At 37.1% G+C, this 24,738-nt stretch overlaps 3 protein-coding genes and 5 non-coding genes across 8 annotated transcripts; 7 read left to right on the top strand and 1 right to left on the bottom strand.

The window, feature by feature from the left end:
- Positions 1-229: 229 nt before the first annotated feature.
- Trnal-uaa lies at positions 230-313 on the top strand. The gene has a single exon. It is a non-coding gene; the product is annotated as a tRNA-Leu (tRNA).
- Positions 314-754: 441 nt separating this feature from the next.
- Trnal-uaa lies at positions 755-838 on the top strand. Its single transcript has one exon. It is a non-coding gene; the product is annotated as a tRNA-Leu (tRNA).
- A 441-nt stretch (positions 839-1,279) lies between these two features.
- Positions 1,280-1,363, top strand: Trnal-uaa. Its single transcript has one exon. It is a non-coding gene; the product is annotated as a tRNA-Leu (tRNA).
- Positions 1,364-1,804: 441 nt separating this feature from the next.
- On the top strand, positions 1,805-1,888 carry Trnal-uaa. The gene has a single exon. It is a non-coding gene; the product is annotated as a tRNA-Leu (tRNA).
- Positions 1,889-2,329: 441 nt separating this feature from the next.
- Trnal-uaa lies at positions 2,330-2,413 on the top strand. The gene has a single exon. It is a non-coding gene; the product is annotated as a tRNA-Leu (tRNA).
- A 1,439-nt stretch (positions 2,414-3,852) lies between these two features.
- LOC107048441 (guanine nucleotide exchange factor for Rab-3A) lies at positions 3,853-17,992 on the top strand. Its single transcript, XM_015271606.2, has 6 exons — positions 3,853-4,443; positions 7,306-7,687; positions 8,580-9,257; positions 13,001-13,655; positions 16,172-16,238; positions 17,170-17,992. Exons 2-6 carry the CDS (start codon positions 7,356-7,358, stop codon positions 17,247-17,249), a joined length of 1,812 nt encoding a protein of 603 aa, XP_015127092.1. The 5' UTR covers positions 3,853-4,443; positions 7,306-7,355; the 3' UTR covers positions 17,250-17,992.
- Positions 17,993-18,004: 12 nt separating this feature from the next.
- LOC107048442 lies at positions 18,005-21,750 on the bottom strand. Its single transcript, XM_015271607.2, has 4 exons — positions 21,595-21,750; positions 19,805-20,007; positions 19,592-19,727; positions 18,005-19,099 (listed from the first exon to the last, which is right to left on the bottom strand). The coding sequence occupies exons 2-4, from the start codon at positions 19,971-19,973 to the stop codon at positions 18,316-18,318; spliced, it is 1,089 nt and encodes a 362-aa protein (XP_015127093.1). The 5' UTR covers positions 19,974-20,007; positions 21,595-21,750; the 3' UTR covers positions 18,005-18,315.
- LOC107048443 (NADH dehydrogenase [ubiquinone] 1 beta subcomplex subunit 9) lies at positions 21,658-24,714 on the top strand. Its single transcript, XM_015271608.2, has 3 exons — positions 21,658-21,844; positions 23,658-23,783; positions 24,258-24,714. Exons 1-3 carry the CDS (start codon positions 21,753-21,755, stop codon positions 24,583-24,585), a joined length of 546 nt encoding a protein of 181 aa, XP_015127094.1. The 5' UTR covers positions 21,658-21,752; the 3' UTR covers positions 24,586-24,714.
- The last annotated feature ends 24 nt before the right edge of the window (positions 24,715-24,738 follow it).

Genomic DNA, 24,738 nt, shown 5'->3' with positions numbered 1-24,738 from the left:
GTCGATTTTACAGTAATTGAAAAGTGCAGAACCAGCGACGGGTCAAGAGGAAATTTCACTTATCCCCTGACATCCAATACGATTTTTCGAAATTACGCAATTGGATTTTGACACCTGTGACCATGCACAAGTAATTGATGAACAAGATCTTCTAATTTTAAAGACTGAACTGCGTTGCTCTTCGCAGTGGGTGGTAATGAATGCTATCGAAGGCGATGAACGAAATGCAGCTAGGTTGGCCGAGCGGTCTAAGGCGCCAGACTTAAGTTCTGGTTCCCGTATGGGAGCGTGGGTTCGAACCCCACACCTAGCAGAATATTTTTCCAGAGAATGTTGATTCGAGTGATAACACCAATGAATATTTGAGATAATATGTAATGAATGATACTTAAATGATGAAGATAGATGCGTATCGTTGGGAGTGATCTAGATGACTTTGACTTAATTTCAACCTCTATGAGACATATAAGTGTTCGATACCGAATCTGGTTTTTGTGGAATAATAGAGTGATGGGCGAGAAAACAGTGGATTTTACAGTAATTGAAAAGTGCAGAACCAGCGACGGGTCAAGAGGAAATTTCACTTATCCCCTGACATCCAATACGATTTTTCGAAATTACGCAATTGGATTTTGACACCTGTGACCATGCACAAGTAATTGATGAACAAGATCTTCTAATTTTAAAGACTGAACTGCGTTGCTCTTCGCAGTGGGTGGTAATGAATGCTATCGAAGGCGATGAACGAAATGCAGCTAGGTTGGCCGAGCGGTCTAAGGCGCCAGACTTAAGTTCTGGTTCCCGTATGGGAGCGTGGGTTCGAACCCCACACCTAGCAGAATATTTTTCCAGAGAATGTTGATTCGAGTGATAACACCAATGAATATTTGAGATAATATGTAATGAATGATACTTAAATGATGAAGATAGATGCGTATCGTTGGGAGTGATCTAGATGACTTTGACTTAATTTCAACCTCTATGAGACATATAAGTGTTCGATACCGAATCTGGTTTTTGTGGAATAATAGAGTGATGGGCGAGAAAACAGTCGATTTTACAGTAATTGAAAAGTGCAGAACCAGCGACGGGTCAAGAGGAAATTTCACTTATCCCCTGACATCCAATACGATTTTTCGAAATTACGCAATTGGATTTTGACACCTGTGACCATGCACAAGTAATTGATGAACAAGATCTTCTAATTTTAAAGACTGAACTGCGTTGCTCTTCGCAGTGGGTGGTAATGAATGCTATCGAAGGCGATGAACGAAATGCAGCTAGGTTGGCCGAGCGGTCTAAGGCGCCAGACTTAAGTTCTGGTTCCCGTATGGGAGCGTGGGTTCGAACCCCACACCTAGCAGAATATTTTTCCAGAGAATGTTGATTCGAGTGATAACACCAATGAATATTTGAGATAATATGTAATGAATGATACTTAAATGATGAAGATAGATGCGTATCGTTGGGAGTGATCTAGATGACTTTGACTTAATTTCAACCTCTATGAGACATATAAGTGTTCGATACCGAATCTGGTTTTTGTGGAATAATAGAGTGATGGGCGAGAAAACAGTGGATTTTACAGTAATTGAAAAGTGCAGAACCAGCGACGGGTCAAGAGGAAATTTCACTTATCCCCTGACATCCAATACGATTTTTCGAAATTACGCAATTGGATTTTGACACCTGTGACTATGCACAAGTAATTGATGAACAAGATCTTCTAATTTTAAAGACTGAACTGCGTTGCTCTTCGCAGTGGGTGATAATGAATGCTATCGAAGGCGATGAACGAAATGCAGCTAGGTTGGCCGAGCGGTCTAAGGCGCCAGACTTAAGTTCTGGTTCCCGTATGGGAGCGTGGGTTCGAACCCCACACCTAGCAGAATATTTTTCCAGAGAATGTTGATTCGAGTGATAACACCAATGAATATTTGAGATAATATGTAATGAATGATACTTAAATGATGAAGATAGATGCGTATCGTTGGGAGTGATCTAGATGACTTTGACTTAATTTCAACCTCTATGAGACATATAAGTGTTCGATACCGAATCTGGTTTTTGTGGAATAATAGAGTGATGGGCGAGAAAACAGTGGATTTTACAGTAATTGAAAAGTGCAGAACCAGCGACGGGTCAAGAGGAAATTTCACTTATCCCCTGACATCCAATACGATTTTTCGAAATTACGCAATTGGATTTTGACACCTGTGACCATGCACAAGTAATTGATGAACAAGATCTTCTAATTTTAAAGACTGAACTGCGTTGCTCTTCGCAGTGGGTGATAATGAATGCTATCGAAGGCGATGAACGAAATGCAGCTAGGTTGGCCGAGCGGTCTAAGGCGCCAGACTTAAGTTCTGGTTCCCGTATGGGAGCGTGGGTTCGAACCCCACACCTAGCAGAATATTTTTCCAGAGAATGTTGATTCGAGTGATAACACCAATGAATATTTGAGATAATATGTAATGAATGATACTTAAATGATGAAGATAGATGCGTATCGTTGGGAGTGATCTAGATGACTTTGACTTAATTTCAACCTCTATATAAGTGTTCAATACCGAGTCTGGTTTTTGTGGAATAATAGAGAGATGGGCGAAACACAGTGGATTTTACGGGAGTGTTTCGAGGATCTATAAATCACTAAATTAACCACTTTAATCACAATTATCGTAAATATTTTCACGACCCAATGATTATTGAGGTGGATAATTCGGTGAAAAACCGACCACATAAATTCAAGTTTATATGCTCATACAGACGTACGGGCTCATCACCCGCCTCCCGCCTTTCAAAGTAGCCCTACGCATCTTTCTCAGTAACTACCCTTAGATTTCTGAACCACTCCCCGTAATTTCTCACATTTTTCTCCCATTTTCCTCCTCGTCCAGCTTTTTCATTTTTATACTTTTCCTTTTTCAGCTCCATTTTCCTTTATTGGGAGCCCCCGAGATGAATTCTTTTTTATTCATGAATATTTCCACTTCTTACTGTATGCTTTATGTAATTACTTTATGATTTTCACTGTTTTCCGATGTTTCTTGCTGTGTTCCAGTGTCTTATTATGCTCAAACTACTTATAGTAATTCCATGCTTATATGACTTGTATGATTTTTGTGTTTCTCTGTTTCCTGCTTTATGACTGATGTCATGTTTACTTTGTACAACAGAATGTGCAGTTGATAAACTTCAATCAATCAATCAATCAATCAATCAATCAATCCACAAGGCAATAAATTTTATAATTTGTAATGTAGAGGTATACCTATAAAATTATGTCATTAATGACATAGTAACGTTTTAAAAACCTCACCAGCTCTCGGGTTGAATCCCGAAACCTTGAAATTTTCAAAAATTTGCAAAATTTCTAGACCTACATGATCTTGAGTGGTACTCCTACTACATAGTGGTAAAAGAGAATTCTGACTTGTTCGGCGCTGATACGTCTCTCCCCAATCTGCAAAAAAATATATTATCAAATTTCCATAACACAATTACTGAAAGAACCTCGACCCGAAAACCCCGACTCCTCCGCAAATTGAAGCCGCACGAAAATTTCATCACATCCGCGCGCACCATCTCCAGCCTTGCGCATCCGAGTCCCTCGACCAGTAACCAACGGCAACTGGGAAACTGTTCCCTGCTCCGGACAACCCACCGAGAGTGGATCTCCCCTGCATCACAAATTGTACCGACCCAGGAAAGCAATATCTCGCTGAAGATTGCATCCACAGCGAATCCGTGACGTCCAGAAATGTCATAATCCCGTGCGGAGAGCCTCAATCTCCCCATTCACTCCTCAAAATTAATCAACGGAAGTGTCTATTCCCATCGCAAAGCTCTCGATTCACATAAAACATTCCGTGGAATGTGTACACAGTTGTGATCAGCGCGTATGTGTGAGAGTTCACTGTACATAGCTACACGAAGCTATGCGTAGTATATATCAATCGTAACATTCCGTGTAGCCGTAGAACGCTGTCCCGGAGTCGGGCGGTCTCAGGTCTCAGTCGGTGACTCGATTGGCCTCGGACAACTCGGTGCTACACCTACTGCGATATTTTATTATATTTTTTTTTATCTTCTGACTGAAGACAAATCCCAGTCGGGCAGGGGGTGGACTGCAGTCGGGTTTCTCACGTTGCACCGGAGCGCTGTTAAATCGCAACAGTTGTGCAAAGTTCGGCCGAAATAATATCATTTTTTTGGTGAATCGAATGCAATCGGGCGACCGTCAACTTATAATAGAAAACGAGCACGCACGAGAGAGAGAGAGAAAGAGAGAGTGTTCATAAGTGTCTTATAATCTCGCATTCTGGTCCGGAGGAGGCGAGTGTGTAAATATAGAGGATGATCATGCCTGGCACGAGAATTGCCTCTGACAACGCGAAAAAAACGTGAATGCAGAACGGGAAATCTTCAGTCAGCAAAGTAAGTCTTCTTCATTTAATCCGGATTGGGATTATTCGTAAATAGAACGGGGGTCATTTATCCTGTTAACATATCGACATCCGTGAAAAACTACAACGATCGCGATGGGTTTGAAGGAATTCTCTTCTGCCGCACGTGATTTGTGATTCAACGGAATTAAAAAAAAAACTCATCACTGCGACGCGCTTTCACTCCTGACTCGCGTATATTTTTTTCGATTCCTTCTTCGTTTCTCTTGCGTGGATAATTCCACAGAGAAATCACTGTGACGTAGGTATTATGAATCGTATCGGATACACATACGGTTTCAGGCGCACGCACACGGGCTCAGAGTTCTCTGTCCTCTCGGGTCTTCGGGTCAATTCCTTTCATCAATTAGGCTTGGGAATCAATCGAGCTGTGGAATTGTGGGGAAATTTATATCGTCAAGTCATTTTTCCAATTATTAATCATGACTTTATGATTTGGGTCGATGATTTCTTTCTTTTTGGTGAAATGTTTATGATAGGAAAGTTTTGAAGATTAGGTTTTAATTTTCTGGGTGAGAGAAATGAAGTCAATTCAGGAAAATGATCCTTGGGCATTTTTCATGTCTAGGCAGAGGCACAGTGGAGCCACACAACATTCAAAACACTTAATTTTTTTTTCAATTTTCTAAAAAAAATTCTACGCATATGAATTTTTTTCGATTAACAAAAATTGATTCTAATTTTTTTATATTTTTCCTTTTTTTCCAAAGATTTGAGCAACGTTTCATTCTTTTATAAATATAAAATAAAAAATAAAAAAAACGTTTTCGTAATCTTTTCAATAATAACATTGAGAAAAAAAATTTAATCATCGGAGGATTGAAAACCCAGTAATCAGTGAAATTCCTCATATTCTCCCGATTAGAACCGAAAATTAGAATATCAAATAAATTGAAACATGGTCTGGGGGCCCGAGTGTACCGTTACCCGAGGCCGTTCTACTTGCGCTTGAATCGCATTCACCTTTCCACTACCATCAAGTTATTTCTCTCGTGCTGCAGAAACTAACAGCTAGAAAGAGAGGGCGGGCATTGACTGATGCTGGTTTGCAGTTGATTGTAGGTTCTCTCTCGTGTACATATAACTATACATAATAGTAATGCCGTGCCAGGGTGTACCATTCACTCCGGGAGAATACACTCGTGGCACGAACAGAGAAGAACAGGACGATGATTCTGTCAAATACCACGAGATTAAATTCCAGCGAATAATGGCAATGGAGAATTTTTTTTACTACCCACGCGCGGAATTCATTGATTTAGTTGAACGAATTTGTCTTCGTACGGTGTAAGATGAGAGTTATGAAGCCTTTCGAATTGTTCGTCATCCACGGATGTTATTCGAGAGGTTTAGAAAGACTCATTTAGTGTTAACGAGGGCTTTTAATTGTTGTAAAGTGGCAGAATTGAATATGTAACGAGGAAAATTCGTTAATAGTCAACAAATGAATTAATTGACGGAAAAAAGTGGAGATAAGTGCGCTATTTGTGAATAGTTGATAAATTTTGAGTCTTACAGCCCTTTCGACCCTTGTGACCCTTGAATTTTTCATGCCCCTAGGTCTCCAAAGGGTCTCTCAAGGGTTCCCACCGACTCCCATCATGAAACTATTTTCAAAATGACTCATAGTCGTTTTGACCCTCGTGACCCTTATGCCACTGAGTCTCCAACGGGTCTCTCAAAGATCTTCAGCTTCCATCGACTCCCATTTTGAGACCAAGGCTAAAAGAACCTTTATTGGCCCTTCAATTCTGCGTGACCCTCGAGTGTCTCATACCCTCAAGTCTCTCATCATGAAACGTTGTCAAAATGACTTGCAGGCCTCCCGCCCCTCGTAGTTCTCATGTCTCTAAGTCTCCAAAAAGTCTCTCAACGGTCTCCAAAGAGTTTAAAGGCCTCCAAAGGGTTTCTACCATCTTCCATCATGAAACCATTTTCAAAATACCTCCTAGCCCGTTCAACCTTCATACTCCTAAGTCTCTAAAGTGTCTCTCAAGGGTCTGCAAACAATTTCCATCGTCTCCCATCTTGAGACCACATTTACAAAGACCTCATAACCCTCTTCAACCGTTGAAACCCTCGAGTTTCTCATACTCCTAAGTCTCCAAAAGGTCTTCACAGGATTTCCGTCATCTCCTATCCTAAGCGCGCGGTTTATTTGAATGACTCTGACAGCCCTTTCAACCCTCGCAACCCTCTTAACAGTAAATAATAGTGTTTCTTCATCCACGCCTCATTTTATAACCTGAATATTGATGAATTATTAATACATGGGAAACACCCAGCTGAATCAGTTAATTAACACCCAACGAATCCTTCAAGCGAAGGCTATCACACAAAATTTCACACTTGCGCATGAAGGAATAAATGACAAATTGTACATGACCTTTGGTATAGTTAATCTCCCTGTTAATACTAGGAACAAGCGCATCAGTAATCAAACTAACTTGCCGCCAAGGTTATCAGCCACAGCTTGATTGAATCACACATATCAAGGCATTGAGATTCTCATTGTTATCTAACATCTATATCAAAATAGTCATGCACACGTTCACCAGTATTTCATACAGATGGAAAAAGCGAATGAGAGAAAACTATTATCATGATAATATCATACACGTACGTACAAGTGCTTCGAACAATAGTGGGAAACAAAAAAGACCAGTGTCGACTGAAAAGAGGAAGCAAAATTCCCCCGTCAGCTGAATTGCAGATTTCTATTTCTTTTTTCATTAGTAAGCAAAGAGGCCGGATGGACTAAATGAACGTTCGTGAGAAGAAACAAAAAATTCTTATGTATATTATGCTGAAATAACACCGGTTATTCTTGCAGGTGGATAGAAAAGAATGATATATTAACGAGAAAATAGAAAAGGGGAAAAAATGAAAGCGGTGGAACAACAGCAACCCAATTCCATGGACTCGAGTGATTCAGTGACTGCTGGCAGTGAGTATGCGTACCGTCCTCTTACAACGAAACACAGACGTGCCGGAAGTACCGGCACTACAGGCGATGAGGAGTACACCACTGATGAGGATGAGCTGTATCCCGATGAGGCTGATTGCACTGGAATTTCTCATCATCAGCCTAATCCCATTTTAAAGTCTGATCTTGCACGTGCTGCCACGGATTTGTTTGGATACTCGACGAAAGGAGAGGATGAGGAGCCTACCAGTTTGTTTGATGAGGATGAGGGGAATATTCGTCCGCACAGGTGAGATTGGAAAATGTTTTCAATAATTGCTTCCGAAGCGTTGGATTCGTCACGTCGGAAATTTCAATTTTTTGTGGCAGGGTAATTGATTTTGCCCTCAGGGGTTTGAATATACTGTTTTCAGTGCAGATGTATGTGTGAGTGATTGTTTTTCGATGATAACTAAAAATATTAGTGTTTAAATGAATCCAATTGTGATTTACAATATTTTTCACGATGCCATTTTGACCGAGTTTAATCAGGAGATCGATTGCGGCATTTGTTGTTAGAGGAAGGTAAACAAATTTAACGTTGGGGTAATGTTGGCCGCCAACGTTGAGCCAATGTTGGGGTAATGTTGGCCGGCAACGTTGGGGCAATGTTGGGGTAATGTTGGCCGGCAACGTTGGTAGCCAACATTACCCCGACATTGCTCCAACGTTGGGCCGATGTCGGGGTAATATTGGCTTCCATCGTTGGGTTAATGTTGGGGCGATGTTGGCTGCCAACGTCGGGCCAGTGTTGGTGCAACGTTGGCTGCCTGCGTTGGGACAATGCTGGCTGCCGACATTGAGAATGAATCATTGAATTCAATTTAGAATACATCGTCAAAAATTCCATTCAGAATCAAACTGCTAATTTATTAGCAAAAATATACTGGCTATCCTGTAACGAAAGAAATTTCTCACTTGTTTTTCGTTGACGAACATTCTATATTTTTTTACATAACTTTACATATCTCCAGAATGAAGAAAACCTATTCATTAATTTCGAAGAGTTTACGTACAAATTTTCACGTCTCTAACTCCAGAGATTTCTGAATTCATAGTGAAAAATCTGTCCTCTTTTCACCAAATCAGGAGATTAGGATTTTAAAAAATCCTCGTTTATTTGATTTCCCATTAATTTTCAGTTCTCACAACGGGTCTTCGGCCCATTTCATGTACAACGAAAAGCCATTCTGTCCGACGAGTTCTCACTCACCTTCAGAAGACCCCAAAAAGCCCATCAATCTCCGTAAAAATGAGGACACAGATAAGCGCAACGAAGTGCTCAATAACGACCCAAAAGTCTGTGACTTCATCCGCATAAGCAGACCCTTATCACTACCTCTGACAAGCCAGAACTTATCAGAACCAGTTACAACGATGCCGACCACCTACGAGACAATCCCCACGAGCCTCGGAAGTACAAAGGCCCCAGTGGATAGCGAGTCAACTCTAACACCTGCCGAACGCAACTGGGAGAAGACAGTTGCCGAGGTGAAGGAGCATGCGATAACGAAACTCCAAGAGGAACTCAAGAAAGCCCATGAGGAGCTGAAGCTCAAGGACGAGGAGGTGACGAGATTGTTACGATTCAGGCAAGACGTCGAGACTGAATTGGAGGAGCTCACAGCGAGTCTCTTCCAAGAGGCCCACAATATGGTGAGGGAGGCCAACATGCGTCAGGCAACTGCTGAGAGACTACTCGAAGAGAGTCGAATGAAGGTCGAAGTCCTCGCGGCTGAAGTTGTTGCTCTCAAAACTCTGGTTTTGACTTCAACTCCAGCACAACCGAATCCTCATCTTCATCCGCAGATCGATAGCAGGTGAGTTTATTTTAGTTATTCAAAGGTAATTGGAGACAATGAAGTTATGGATGAGGCAGGATCTGAAGCGAAATAAAAAAGAAATGTTGATTTTGGGGATTTTGAGGATGTGCAAGTAGCTCGGGAAATTATTTCTTGGGGAAATCCTCTTCAGAGCTTATGGAATTGATTCAGAGTATTTTTTAGGCGCAATATCAACTTCTGTTTCTGAATTTTTTACAAAAACACGATTTTTGAACAAATGAAATTCAACACATACGTCTTTTCAATCTTCAAAAAAAAGAATTATTTTATTTTAGTTATTCAAAGGCAATTGGAGACAATGAAGTGAAAGATGAGGCAGGATCTAAACCGGAATGAAAGGAAATGTTGATTTTGGGGATTTTGAGGATGTGCAAGTAGTTTGGGAAATTATTTCTTGGGGAAATCCTCTTCAGAGCTTGTGGAATTGATCAAGAGTATTTTTTAGGCGCAATATCAACTTCTGTTTCTGAATTTTTTTCGAGAAAACGATTTTTGAAAAAAATGAAATTCAACACATACGTCTTTTCAATCTTTAAAAAAAAGAATTGACTGGCACTCGGTAGGAGAGAACATTGACCATTAGCATTCTTCACTGTCTTCACTCTTCACGTTCGGCCTCTCGTTTCCTCAAACTGAGGAATGTGTTAACAACGGTTGATAAAAGTATAATAGTTTTATGTTACCTCTCATAGATTTTACTACATTCGAAATAGAGAAATTATTTGAACCATATCAACCGGATGAGCGAGACCAAGTCAATGAGAATTACAATGCAAATCAGAAATATTGACACCCGAAACAGAAACACCTCGTCGAACCAAACACGCGATAAACAATTCTCAATAAAAATTAATTCAACGAATGCAGCAATCGAGAGAATCAATTCCACCGAGAATAACATATTATAAAACTGTTCAAACCACCATTAAACATAGATTTAAATATGAGGTTGAAACTAAATTCAACTTTGTTCAACAACGTAGAGAGAAAATACACGACCACAAGAAGAAAAATTGCAAAGAATAATTCACACACTTTAAACATAGTCATTGTTAAATTTAATATTCATAAAAAAAATAGAGAGTTCAGTAGCAAAATAAATATTTAAATCACTTTAGATACTCGTTCCTAATATTAAATAATATTCCACATGGGCACATCAAGTAGTATTATTTTTCCAATTAGTTCTATCTCGAATACTCTAAATCGTGTTATATTGAATTTTAATTGAAATTCCCCCTTTTTGCTTCCGAAGGGAAGCATTATTTTTGGTCGATTTTTCGATTTTCTAATTTTCATTGCAAATGATCTAGAATGTCATGAAACGTGAAAAAATGATGTTTTTGAGGTTGCGTCTGTATGTATGTGCAGAATGGCTGTTTTGGGGGTTTATTTTTAGAAATTTTAACATAAATACGGTGAAATTCGCAGATAAAAACTTGAAATTTTTACTGATGATAGCTATGAATAAGCCCCACTTTGTGGCTCCATTTGGGCTCAATCGGTCCAGTAGTTCCTGAGATATTGCCAATTGTTTAAATTTCGTTTTTCAGCTATATCTCCTCAATAAATGCACCGATTTCAACTTTTTTTTTTCAAAATATTCGTCTCGATGATCTCTACCTGAATCATTCATAATACATAGACCAATCACTGCTGAGTCTAGGAATATTGCCGTTAATCGGTTTTTTTGTGAAAAACGTTGTGCGCGCGATAACTCGATAAAAAATGTTAATATCGATTTGAAATTTGGTATGCTTGTAGCTTTTATGACATAGATGGATGGTATTTTGAATGGGCAAAATCGACCGAGCGGTTCGCGAGATATTCAATTTTTTGTAGAAATCCATTTTGGCAAATATCTCCTTAACTATTCGAGGGATTAAATTTTTTTTTTTTTTGAAATACTCGTCCCAATGACCTCCATCTGAAGCACCCATAATATATCGAACAATCGCTGTTGAGTCTAGAGATATTGCCGTTAATCTGTTTTTTTGCGAAAAACGTTGTGCGCGCGATAACTCGATAAAAAAGGTTGTTGTTGACTTGAAATTTGGTATGTTCGTAGCTTTCATGACATAGACGAATGGTATTTTGAATGGGCAAAATCGACCGAGCGGTTCGCGAGATATTCAATTTTTTGTGGAAACCCATTTTGGCCAATAACTCCTTTACTTCTCGAGGGATTAAATTTTTTTTTTTTTTAAATACTTGTCTCGATGACCTCCTATTCCATATGAAAGAAGAAAAGTTGCACTATGGAATACCATCTGGAATGAGAATGATTTTTTTGAATTCGAATGGGACGTGTATTCATCAGCACAGATCAGTCTGTTTTGGAAAATACGAATGAAATCGAGAGAAATAATTGAATCGGAGTAAAACCACATAATTTTACATATGAAATTTTTAAGAGGACGAAATGATTTTATATACTACGGTTGAAATAATAAAAATAAAAAATAGACGATGCACTTCTTCCCTTCGGAAGCTTATAACCAATGTAATTGGTAGCAGAAAAATGAAGACTTTTGACATAACAGTGTGGTGTCACAAGTCTTCTGTCGAATAGGGTCGGTCGCCTGCTTGTTTTAATTTACGCGACGAAAGGAATATCTATAGATTTTTAAATAAAATTACTTATCGCAGATTCTTTTTTTTGTTGAAATAATGCTTGCTCTGCTCGGAAATTCAACTTCTTTCAACAACGTAAAGAGAAAATACACGACTACAAGAAGAAAAATTGCAGAGAATAATTTAAATATACACATTTAAATTATTAAATCACGCTTTAAATATAGTCATTGCTAAATTTAATACTCATGAAAAAATGGAGAGTTCAATAGCAAAGTAAATGTTTAAATCACTAATAATCATTTTAGATACTCGTTCATATTGCATAGTAGTCCACATAGGCACGTCAGAACGTATTATTTCTCCAATTAGTTCTCTCTCAAGCGCTCTAAATCGTGTTATAGTGAATTTAACTGAAATTCCCCTTTTTTTGCATTTACGTGACAAGAAAAATCTATCGATTTTTAAATAAAATTACTTATCTCAGGTCCTTTTTTTGTTGAAATAATGCTTGGTCTGCTCGGCAAACAAAACTTTAGGTACCCACAAAGTGGAAAAATGAAATAAACTGAACCGTAATCCACTCGTGTGCAGACATCGGCATAACCGAAATTTTGAATTCCAGTTAAATTTGGAATAAGTAAATTGTTAATATCACTCACCAATTTTTTTATTTTAAAAATAACCATCAATTTAAATTTCAAATTCCGAATTAATTTACTAATCCTCAACTTAAGTATTGAAATTCGAATTATTTCATCAACCAATAATTGAAAAAGTAAATTACCAATTATTATATTAATTTTCGAATTTCAATTACGATAAATAAATTTAAATTACTATAAGCTGCAACTTCTCATAATATTACTAAAAGTAATGATTCAGAAATCATGATGATAAAAGTAATGATTCGGTATTTGTGTTGATGTGACACTAAATAATACTTTTCTCGTTTCTGAGATTAAAAATATCGGACGGACAGAGCTCTTTTTACTTTCCTGTCGATAATTTAAATTTAAATGACCCCAAAACCACTTTGAATAGAAATTCAGTATAATTCTCCATCGAATTCGTTAGCTCCTTCTACGAAAATCCTTCGCACGTCACATTCCCGAAAATCATATTCGCGTGCTTCTGATCGGTAGGTGCGCCGTCAGGTGCAAATCCACTAGCTCCGCCGATGACGCTGGTGGCAGTGGTGGAATCTTCGCGAAGAAGCACCGAAGATCGCCCTCCCACATGAATCTCAAGTACGGGAGGGAGAACTCCCCTCCGGACTCGCCCGTCAAGGAGCAGAAGCCCATTTTTTCGGCATCTGCACACCACGAGGTGCACTGCAATGACAATTCCCTCGGGTGTAGACAGTTTCGGGAGAGGGGGGATGTCAAAGAGCCTCGGGATTCCGAGAGGGATGAGAGGGACCAAGGGGGTGAGGGCGATCGTGTCACGAGCAAGGACGGCCAGGTTGACCTGGGAATGGAGATCGATCCTCGTCTGCAGGCCGAGTTCCTGACCTGGAAGGCCAATCCTTGCTTGAGTCAGAGCGATGCATTTGTTGGGAGGGTCTTCAGGGAGGATATCGATCTGTGTCTGGACTTTCCGAATTCAGCGCTCGGGGTGAGGGTGCGGGAGGCTGTTCTCGGTGGGGTTATTTTCATCGAGGCGATCAGTGACAAGGTCAAGCAGGGATTTCCACAGGATTGTGCACTGCTGGAGGTGACGAGACAGTGCCAGCACAGAATGAGGCTTGGGGATCACGAGAACCAGTGGCACACGATATCGCAGGTCTGCAGGAATCGGGTGAGTTGGGGGTTTTTGGATTAGATTTGAAGAAATTTATTTTTTTCTTGAGATGTAAAAAACTCCTGAGGGAAAACCAAATATTACATAATTATTATAAATGAATCTTAATCAGCTCGCTTCGCTCGCCAACCCACATGTGGTCCCCATGTGATGCCCATATGACCCCCATGAACCTTATTTTGACCCCTGTTACCCTTATTTGTACCCTCAATCTGACCCTCGTGACCCTTATTTGGACCCTTATTCTGTCCTAATCTGACCCAGGTGACCCTTATTTAGACGCTTAATCTGACCCTTAATCTTGTGACCCTCAATCTACCCCATATGAGCCTTAATCTGCCCCTTGTGAACCTTAATCTGAGCTTCATGACCCTTAATCTAACGCTTGCGACCCTTATTCCAACCCTCGTGACCCTTACTATGACCCTCATGTCCCTTATTCCGACCCTCGTGACCCTTATTTAGACCCTCAATATGACCCTTTATCCTGTGACCCTTAATCTACCCCATATGAGCCTTAATCTGACCCTTGTGACTCTTATTAAGACCCTTATTCTACCCTTGTGAACCTGAATCTAACCCTCATGACCCTGAATCTAACGCTTGCGACCCTTATTCCAACCCTTGTGACCCTTACTCTGACCCTCATGTCCCTTATTCCGACCCTCGTGACCCTTATTTAAACCCTCAATCCGGCCCTTTATCTTGGGACCCTTAATCTACCCCATATGAGCCTTAATCTGACCCTTGTGACTCTTATTAAGACCCTTATTCTACCCTTGTGACCCTGAATCTGACCCTCGTGAGCCGTATTTTAATTTCTATAGAAAAAATCCTATAGAAAAATAAAAGGAATTCAATTTTTCTACACAACTTATTCTATTGAGATATTTTTTATAGGAATTCCTCGACTATTTCCTCAGTTTTTTTGTTTGATTTTTGTAATGAAAAGAGAAGAAAAACATACTGACAAAATTTGGAAAATTCATAAATAAATTCCTACAGAAAATATCCCAATAGAAAACGTCGTATAGAAACGTTTCTACTGATTTTTTCTATAAAATAGTTTCTATTTAACATTTCCTGTAAAAGACGCATCATGAATCTGCGAAATTCTCCAATAGAAGTCCTCCAGAAATTCAACACAATGCCCTTATCGAATAGTGGGTGCATAGATTTCTAATAACAGACTCAAGAAAAAAATCTATAGAATTCCCTAACAATCCCCATAGAATTTCCTAGAAAAATCGCAAGATTTTCCTCTACATAGTAATTTCTTCAAACGCGCTTTGATAGAAGAATCCTTGAAGATAGGGTAGGATAACTCCGAGGTTATTGAGACGTGGAGAATGGAGAAAAAAAGAGAAACTTGAAATTTCAATTTTAAAGTCCCTTCCTTGTCGATGGAAGTAAACAGGGTCTGTCAATATGTACGGGCGCTGCTCTTTCGAAGCGACTGATTGAATTTCAAAATAGTGCATGGGAATTTGAATGGAACGAGATGTTTCAGAGGAATGGAGCGGCAATTCACTAGCGGAGTGGTGGAATGAGTCGATTTTATTCAGAATTTTGCTCTTGTAAGATGTCTCGGAGTTGAAGGGAGACTGGGAAATTCACTAGAATGGTCTTTTATAGAGAAAGTGAGAGCTGCAAAAAATCGGATTTGGAAATATTTAACAACAGCTGAATTTGTAGTTGCGAATTTGAGTTTTTTAGTGAATTGGAATTTTTTTCTGTTGAATTTTATCCAACAAATGAAATAGTACACGCATGAAAAATTTAATAGGAAAACCTAGACATTTCTCTACGAAATTCTATTGAATTTCTGTTGGAACTCTATAAGAATTGCCTTGAAGTTCTAGCAGAATCCTATTAAAAAATTCTATTTGTTTTTGCGCCATTTTTATAAAAGATTAAGCTACTTTATCGTGTAATTTTGTTCACAGATATTTGATAGAAAAAAGTTATTTATTTTTATTTTTCTATAGACATGTTTGGGCGTAAATTTTTCAAGTTTTTTCCGCTGAATTGTTATTCGTTTTTCATAAGAAAATCAAAGGAAAAAGTTACAAAAATCATACCTAAGAATTTTTATAGAAAGATCAACATCTATAGACATTTTTCTATAAATGAATATCTATTTAAAAACGCGGGATGTTGCATATTTTTTAATAGAGTTGGCGCAAAAAAACAAATAGAATCTTTCAATAGAATTCTAATAGAATTCCAACAAGAATTCAATACAAATTCTAAAAAGTGCTTGGTTTGTCTATAAATTTTTTGCTTACACGTGCGTTAAAAAAAGTGATTTTCAAGGAAAATAACGCATTGACCAGGTAAATAGACATTTAACAGGACATGAAAAGTCGACTCCTTCCGTCACGTGTTACCACTACGTGTTCACTATTAAATTCAGCACCAAATCAAATTTCCAAGGCACTTATCGGAGAATTCTCTCCCAATCCTGCACCTCTTCAAATATATCACATAATTCAATCGATTTACTTCGCCAGATAACCGCAGTTTGTGATTTCCTCAATTATCTTCGCTACGTCGAGCGTGGTCTCGTCAAAAGTTCAGGTAAGTACCACCTACTACACAGGGAATGAAATGTTATTCATGAAAAAATTCAGTAGAAAAACCTAGAGCAGTCTCTAAGAAGTTGGATTCAATTTCTATTGCAACTCTATCAGAATTCACTTGAACTTTTATTGAAATTCAATTGATAAACATTTTTTACGCTGTCTATATGAGATTAGACATGTTTATCATGTGATTCTGTTAACAGATATTTGATAGAAAAGAAATCAACAGATTTTGATTTTTCTATATAAATTTTTATGCTTCTTCCACTGTATTTCAATTTGCTTCTCATAATAAAATGAAAAAAATGAGAAAAGTCATGCCCAAAAATTCCAATCAACATAATTCCGCAGCTTAACTGCTCGTTTTTTTATAGGAAAAATCAATAGATTTTCATCTTTCTGCAGAGTTTTTCCTATCGAGACATTTTTCTATAGAAATTTAAGTCCAGGAATTTCTATAGGAAATATCTCAATAGATTCTATAGAAAAATCTGTAGAAGACTATTTTTTATAGATTTTCTTTTCCTATAGAATTTTATTTTTTGTTCTATAGAATTTTCTATAGTATTATAATTTTCATTCTATCGAAAAAAATTATAGATTCAGAATAAAATTTATAATTTTTTTCTGTAAATTCTATCCAAGATTTTTCCATAGAATAAAAAATAAAGCGAGCAGATAAAAAAAACTAATGGAAAATTCAAAGATGCAATAGAATCTAACAGAAATCCAATAGAATTTTCTCGCGAATTCGCTAGGTTTTCCTATACAATTTTCCTGTAAAAAATTGATTCATATTGAAAACCCATTCATTTGATTGCAATAAAAAGCCGATTCAATTTATTTAATAAAAAAAACATTTCTCCGCATGTGAACCAAAAACAGTGCACATTCCTCACCCTCAATAATCCATTGTCTATTTCCAGTGCAAGACGTCTACTGGGAAATAGCACGATTACGAAAGGAGATGGTGCTTGCTCGACTCGGTCTCTCTCTGTCTTCATAACTTCCATATTTTCTAGTCTCGAATAAACAAGATGGGCCGACACAACTCCCATCACCGTTCATAGAATTAATATCGAACTATAATGAGAAGCTCTCAAACTGTACAATAGTGCAATTTAATCTAGTTGGGATGGAGATCTGACAGGATAACGTTCATGTGTAAAAATAATATTAACTAATTTTAGGCTGTGAATAAATGAGGATGTGAAAAATATGAGATTATGAATGCAAACTACGTATAGTGACTAAATGATACATTATATTGCTTTAAAAAAATTTTCACTTTATTTTTAATTGTCGTTTTTATCATTGTTGTATTTAAGATCTTTACCAAGACGAAGGCAAGATCTGTTCGCAATTAATAACAAAAATTCATACTATCATAACAACATCTCCATCTATTCTGTCAATTCATTCAGACTGTAAACACTTATTTTCAATTACTCTATTGTCTTCCATATTTAATAATAATCAGACATGTAACAGTTCTTCCATTCGCAGAATCACTACCACTTTCACAAATTTCTGAAATAATTAACGAATTAAATTAACTAAAGAGTCGACAGCGAATTAATAATTTAGTAATCCTCCTTTATTTACGATTAACGATGATTATCAACTGTTGGTGTAAGTTCCCCCAGTGCAATGTATCATAAAAATCCCCATGATGAAGGACTGGTGATTATTTTTGTATTGTCAAGAAAATTGTACAGTGACAAATAAATATATGAGTAAGACCATTCACTTGCTGTTGCTGGGATTGTCGATCACACTGCAGGGTATCAACACTAGTTTGGGGATCATTCCAGGGGGAATTAGGTCACTTGTTGATATGACAATTGTATTGTTGTTTGAATCTATTTTTGTTCCATCATTGGGGGACACGTTGGAGGCACCTGAATGCACATCATGATCAAACTTCATCTTCCTCAGACGTATTCTGATGTAATTCTTCTCGATCTCGAGTGATGCTGTCTTGGCAGGGCATCCAATGGTAACATTCAGCAATTATTTCTTCATTTTCAACAAACTTGAGCAGTGACAAATAAATAACTGAGTAAGATCATTCAGTTGCTGTTGCTGGGATTGTCGATCATACTGCAGGGTATCAACACTAGTTTGGGGATCATTCCAGGGGGAGCTATGAATTTCTGAACATTGTGGATATTTTTTTTGTTGGAATATTTGACTTCAGCTTCTGTCACTATTCTACACACTGACATCTTGACCTCTGCCTGGGCTTTTGGGGGGAGTAGTCTCACTGTCTGAGCCATACTGTCGAAGAATAGTTCTATGCTGGTCTTTGGCAGTTCCTCGGCGTAACACTCTTTAGGGTTCGAATGGTCCAGGCTGATTTCGTGGTCATTGTCCTGATCGTTATGATCATTCTCAGTCGTTTCGATGTCTTCTGGGGCAGGTAGGTCACTTGTTGATATGACAATTGTATTGATGTTTGAATCTATTTTTGTTCCATCATTGGGGGACACGTTGGAGGCACCTAATTGCACATCGTGATCGAACTTCATCTTCTTCGGACGTATCCTGATGTAATTGTTCTCGATCTCTCGAGCGTAAGACTCTACTTGCAGAGTGGCACTGTCTTTCTCTACCATTTCTGGGTTCAAGTCTTCCTCGTTGACGCAGTCCAGGATCTCCACGACTTGGCTGTCATCCTGGAGGATCGGGTCTGCTGCCGTTTCCTCGAGGACTTCTAGGTATTCACTGTAGTCCTCGTCGCTACGGTCTTCCAACTGCTCTAGCAGGTTTTCCGTGCTCATTCCACTTGCATTTATTTCCTCTATGTACTCGTCCGAGAGCTCGACACACTGGGGCTGGTAATCAGGTTCGTATCTAAATGCAATTTTATTCGATATTAATTAATTCATTAATTCCTTTATTTATTTATTCGTTTTTATTTGTTTTTGCATTTTTAAAAATTTTTTTTCATTAAAAAAGCTGAGGCTTTCTTCAAATTTCATTGAATTTCTGTTAGAATTCTCTTAAAATTCTGGTGAAAATGCTTGGACATAAATTTTTCAATAGAAATCAGTGTAAAAAATAACTGGAATTTTTATCCATTTGAAAAAAAATTGTTTTTTCAGTTTGTATCTAGAAAATATAATTTTATTCGATATTAACTAGTTAATTTATGTATTCTTACATTATTTATTAAAACCAGACGTTTTCCCCTGAATTCACTCATTAAGAAATTTAATTTTTTTAAAACATGAAGTTTTCTCCGAGAAATATCATTTGTTTTACATTAAAATGCAATGAGAAATTTTTAAGAACTCAATAAAGTCATATTCAACGAATAATTCAAGTTATAGAAAAAATACTAACGGAAATTTGAGAAAACTAAGATGATCCTCGAACACCCATTTCTTCCTTCTCGACCCCTTATTAGTTCGATTTTTATACTTCAATATTCGACAATACGTGTCTCTGAGGTTTTTCCATCTGAGTCTGACCCAAGCAGCTGCAAAACATCGGTATAAATAAATATTTAAATGATTAGATGTAGGCTATATTGAATTAATTCACGATGAATCTTACGATCCAATCCTAATTCGTCAGAAATTCTCTTCCAGACTTTCTGTCGAAATTCCTGAAGTTTGATTGCAGTTCCTTTGACATCGGATATGTACAGTACTGGATGTTGCTTGATAGCTTCTATAATTTTGAGGGATATTTTGTGGGCGTCGGGGGGCATTGTCGGTACCATTGTCACATTAAATGGAATTAGGAAATGAAAACACCTGAAATAGGATAATTTACAAACATTTAGGGAAGCCTTGGGCGAATACGAAATTTCTATAGAATTTTATTCTCTACGGAAACGATTCTATTCGTCAATTCTATGATGACATCGAAAAATTTTGAGAAAATGTCCATATTGTTTAGAACAAACTGCTATAGAATCCGTCTATAGAAGTTTATAGAACTCTTCTATAGGGGAAATTTATCGAAATTTCGTAGATTTTAGCAACAAAATCTTTCGAATCATTGTAAATTTTTTCTATAGGTGGCTATAGAACCAGTGTACAGAAAAATTCAATAGAAAATTTCAAACACATGACTACCTATGAAAATTCTGTCCATTAAAAATCCTAAAAACAGGAAATTCCCTCATATGTGTCCATACTGCGACTTTACGGGCCAATTTTATAGAAAATGTCAAACCTTCAATAGTCTAGGTCTATTGAGAAAATTTTCAAAAATTTTGTTCATTTTTCAAAAAACAATCCTGGAATAATTGGAGAATTTCCTCAGGTGTCTATAGAACAAGTTTGCAAATTCTATAGAAAATTCTGAATTTTGAAATTTTGATAGAATTCATATTCGTTAAATTTTATAGAAACGGTAAAACTTTCTATAATCTTCTATAGACAACTTTCATAAAAACTTTGTTCATATTTCGCAAGAAAAATTCTGAAATAATTAGAGAATTCCCTCATAGATGTCTATAGAACGACTCTATAGACGAATTATATAGAAAATTAAAAACTTTCTATTGGGTAATTCTATAGACAAGTTTTATCGAAGTGTCGCCTATTTGTTGGGAAAAAATCTTCGAAGCAGAAAAATTCCTCCACAGATGTCTATAGAACAACTTTATAGGCCATTTAATTCTACAGAAAATTGAAAACTCTCTACTTTAATTCTATAGCCATACTTTATCGCAATTTCGGCCATTTTTCCATAAAAAATATCTAGAAAACATTGGCGAAGTTGTCCATAGACGGCTATAGAACAACTTTATAGACCAATTCTGGAGAAAATAAAAAAACTTTCTATAGTTCAATTCTATAGCCAAAATCTATCAAAATTTCGGACATTTTTACGATAAAAAAATCTTGAAAACATTGAAGAATTCCTTCATAGCCGTCTACAGAATGACTCTATAGCCAATTTCTATAGAACACTTTAACCGCTAAAATTTTCTATAGAATTATTATTTGTCCCCTAAAATCTCTCTACTGCCACATTCCAATATTTCCCCCACAAACAAAAAATTAATTCAACATTCCATAACTTAACAACAGCCAGATGACGAATCATCTGACAAATCATCGAAAAAAAATTGAATTTAACCCGCTGAGAGCGCAATTATTTCAAAATTTGGAAGCCGAAATATCGAATGCAATATTGTAAATGCGACATTACTCTCATCCAGCGGAAAATCGCTTCGTGGAGGGATTCGGCAGTTTTTGCTGCTGTTATAGAAACCGATACGCTTAGAAGTAGCTTTCATAGCGGACGATGATATTGCGTTGGAAGAGCGCTTGGATTATAAAATGTTAAGGGACCGTGAATGAAACGACAATGGTAAACGACAAACTCACCGTGCGGGCGACCAGACACTTTAGAAACTCAAACGGCCGATGGTACGATGCACGATGAGCGACGCCATGAAAATTTTGCACTCACAACGACTGCTGGCGACGAAAGGTCAGCTGGGCGCTCGCCCAAATAGAGGATAAATACCAATCCTAGGGTACGTATGCGAGGGAGCGAGACATCTGGGGGTCATTCCTGGAATTGGGGGGCTGACATAACCAAACATTGCTCGGAATCAATTGGAGCAGAGGGATTGTGAGTATTTTTTCATGATTTTTATCTGATCCTTGATCAATTTTTCATTCGCTCATGATGATTTGTCGATCTTTGGAATTGAAGATATCATAATTTCGATGTTAAACAAAACAAATGAGTAATTATACTTGACTGGGTGATAAAGGCCATCTGAATGAAAAACTACTGGGAGATTAATTCATAGAATCAACATTTTTTGTTGACATTGTTGAATAAAATAGTGAATTATTTTCTGGCTTTTGGTCATCAGTAAAACTTCTGAAATTTGACATTTGTTGTTTTACTGGGGACCAATAATGGGTCATTTACATTTACTATCACACATCCAATGAATAAAATTATTGGAGTATGCTATCTATGAAGGTCCTTCCAGGTCACAGTTTTTATTTAATTTATTGAGAACATCAGCGAACATTCATAGACTCAATGTGAAATAAAACAACAATACTGCATAGTTAGTATTACATAGTTATCAGACTTCAATTACATTGAGTATACCCCATTCCATTCTTAGAGTATTTTCGTCAAAAAATTAATTAACATCAATTTTTCTTTTGTTAATATTGTAAATGGGAAATTAAATTAAGTGAAACGCAGTGAATTCAAATCTAATTTCTGTTCTTTATTAAAAATGGTCGAGGAAGAAACGTCTGTTCTGTACGAACTGCTCCAGCAGACTAAAAAACCAGTCACAAGGACCAAAAGAATATCGTCACCTAAAAACAAAGAACCCTCAGTGCTATCACACATCCAATGAATAAAATTAGTGGAGTATACTGTTTATGAAGATCCTTCCAGGTCATAGTTTTTATTTAATTTATTGAGAACATCAGCGAAACATTCATAGACTCAATGTGAAACAAAACAACAATACTGCATAGTTAGTATTACATAGTTATCAGACTTCAATTACATTGAGTATAACCCATTCCATTTTTAGAGTATTTTCGTCAAAAAATTAATTAACATCAATTTTTCTTTTGTTAATATTGTAAATGGGAAATTAAATTAAGTGAAACGCAGTGAATTCAAATCTAATTTTTGTTCTTTATTAAAAATGATCGAAGAAGAAACGTGTGTTCTGTACGAACTGCTCCAGCAGACTAAAAAACCAGTCACAAGGACCAAAAGAATATCGTCACCTAAAAGCAAAGAACCCTCAGTTCGTTTTCCCTATGAAATCATTGTTTATGTGTATATCGATTTCGTTCTCCAGTGCTCTTTCCGTCGATTCTTTTTTTGAACTCATAATCTCATTAAATCGTTTCTCCGAAATTGAATTAGGTAATCCAACAGTTAAAGATGAGTTATTAATTTTTAGAATTGAGGATATCATGGAGTATTTTGCAATAATTATGCTAAAATTTACTTCGTTGTGGCAAATTTACCGCTTGAATTTCCACAGGATGAGTTGATTATATTATTATTATAATTCAGTAGCGAAGTGGTAAAACGGTTTAAGTCGACTTATCTCTTAGTTGAGTTTTTGAAGAATATCTCCGAATCTAAAGGAGATAATGAAATTTTCGTAGGAACCTTTTTCCTAGAGCAAATTGAGTGCTACAAGAAAGGTCCAGACAAAAACTTAGCTATCTCCCTTAGATTTCGAGATATTCACTAAAAACTGGCCAATTGTCAAAATCGACTAAAACCACTTTACCACTTCGCTACTGAATTATTATAAAGCGTTTATTTATGCCCTGCAGTGACATACCCACTGAGGACAACCAAGAAATACATCCAAGACTTTGATCGCAATAAAAGCACAATTGATTCAGTGATTATTATCAATTATTTGTGATTTCTCACGTAGAAACGCTCGGAGGATGGCTGGACCACTCCCAACTGGTATCGTATCGCACGCGAGAAAGGTCTGCAGCCTTTACAAACGGGCATATCGTAATCTCGAGTCCTGGTCTTCAATACTGACTGATTTCAGGTACTAGATGCCACTTATTTCCCATGAAATCAACATTTTTTGCTTCAGAATTGAGGCATTGGATTCTCGAGATCCCATCTAATTCTCCAAAAATCTCAAGAATTATATTTATAAAACATTTAATTGAAGTATCCATGAAGTATATAAGAAGTCTAATGGAATTTCAATGCAAGTCAAACCGAAATTTTCATTTAAACCTTTTTTCTTGCTCTTGAAACATTTGTTTTTTCAATAGAATGATTATTTATTACAATGATTTCATCATAACAAATGATAAATCATGATTCGATTAAATAATTCTATTGAACTTTCTATTTGTTTATTATTTTATACTAATTTTTTGAAATCATTTTGTACTAAATAATTCATAATTTATTTTAATTATTTCATTATAATAAATAACAAATAATAATTCTATTGCATAAGAAATGTCCTTCACCATCTATATCACAAGGAGAATATTCTTCCCTCTAGGTACGATGCAGTCGTCCTGAGAGCCCGTTTCGACGCAAACAAACACATAAAAGATCTTCGAAAGGCGAAGGAGCTGTTGATCGCGGGTGAGGAAGAACTATGGGACTGCAAGCATCCTTCACCCATGTATTTCGCTGAATCACCAGGTGGTGTTGCCTACGAGCGTGAGGGAGAATCCCCCGACTGGGTCCTGGATCACTGGCATCCAACCGAGAAAGCCATGTATCCAAAGTACTTTGCATTGAGAGAAAAACGCAAGCTGGAGTACATTGAATTCTACAAGAAGCAGTATCCAGACGCACCCACCAAGTTCGACCTGGATCACTAGATTAAAAAATCTTGATGTCGCATCAATCAATGTAAAAAATTGTAGTAAACCCACGGTTGTTCGAACTATTATCATTAACAGATTATACATATTATTACCAAATTCAATATATGGGATTATACATTATTATTCAATTGATCCTGCGTGACGTCT

The sequence above is a fragment of the Diachasma alloeum genome, unplaced genomic scaffold (genome assembly GCF_001412515.2).
Source record: "Diachasma alloeum isolate Michigan unplaced genomic scaffold, Dall2.0 Dall_scaffold_00192, whole genome shotgun sequence".
In the NCBI taxonomy this organism is placed as follows: Eukaryota; Metazoa; Arthropoda; class Insecta; order Hymenoptera; family Braconidae; genus Diachasma; species Diachasma alloeum.
Note: the sequence above shows the minus strand (reverse complement) of the source record. Positions and strands in the feature narration are given on the sequence as shown.

Excerpts from the sequence above, each read along its gene's own strand:
- LOC107048442 (XM_015271607.2), bottom strand. The coding sequence starts at position 19,973 with ATGGTACCGACAATGCCCCCCGACGCCCACAAAATATCCCTCAAAATT. Across the intron at positions 19,728-19,804 it reads TGACGAATTAGGATTGGATC|CTGCTTGGGTCAGACTCAGA; the intron begins GTAAGATTCATC and ends GATGTTTTGCAG. Across the intron at positions 19,100-19,591 it reads CTTAGTTTTCTCAAATTTCC|ATACGAACCTGATTACCAGC; the intron begins GTTAGTATTTTT and ends AATTGCATTTAG.
- LOC107048443 (XM_015271608.2), top strand. The coding sequence starts at position 21,753 with ATGCGAGGGAGCGAGACATCTGGGGGTCATTCCTGGAATTGGGGGGCT. Across the intron at positions 21,845-23,657 it reads TCAATTGGAGCAGAGGGATT|AAACGCTCGGAGGATGGCTG; the intron begins GTGAGTATTTTT and ends TTTCTCACGTAG. Across the intron at positions 23,784-24,257 it reads TCAATACTGACTGATTTCAG|GTACGATGCAGTCGTCCTGA; the intron begins GTACTAGATGCC and ends TCTTCCCTCTAG.
- LOC107048441 (XM_015271606.2), top strand. The coding sequence starts at position 7,356 with ATGAAAGCGGTGGAACAACAGCAACCCAATTCCATGGACTCGAGTGAT. Across the intron at positions 9,258-13,000 it reads CATCCGCAGATCGATAGCAG|GTGCGCCGTCAGGTGCAAAT; the intron begins GTGAGTTTATTT and ends TCTGATCGGTAG. Across the intron at positions 13,656-16,171 it reads CGCAGGTCTGCAGGAATCGG|ATAACCGCAGTTTGTGATTT; the intron begins GTGAGTTGGGGG and ends TTACTTCGCCAG.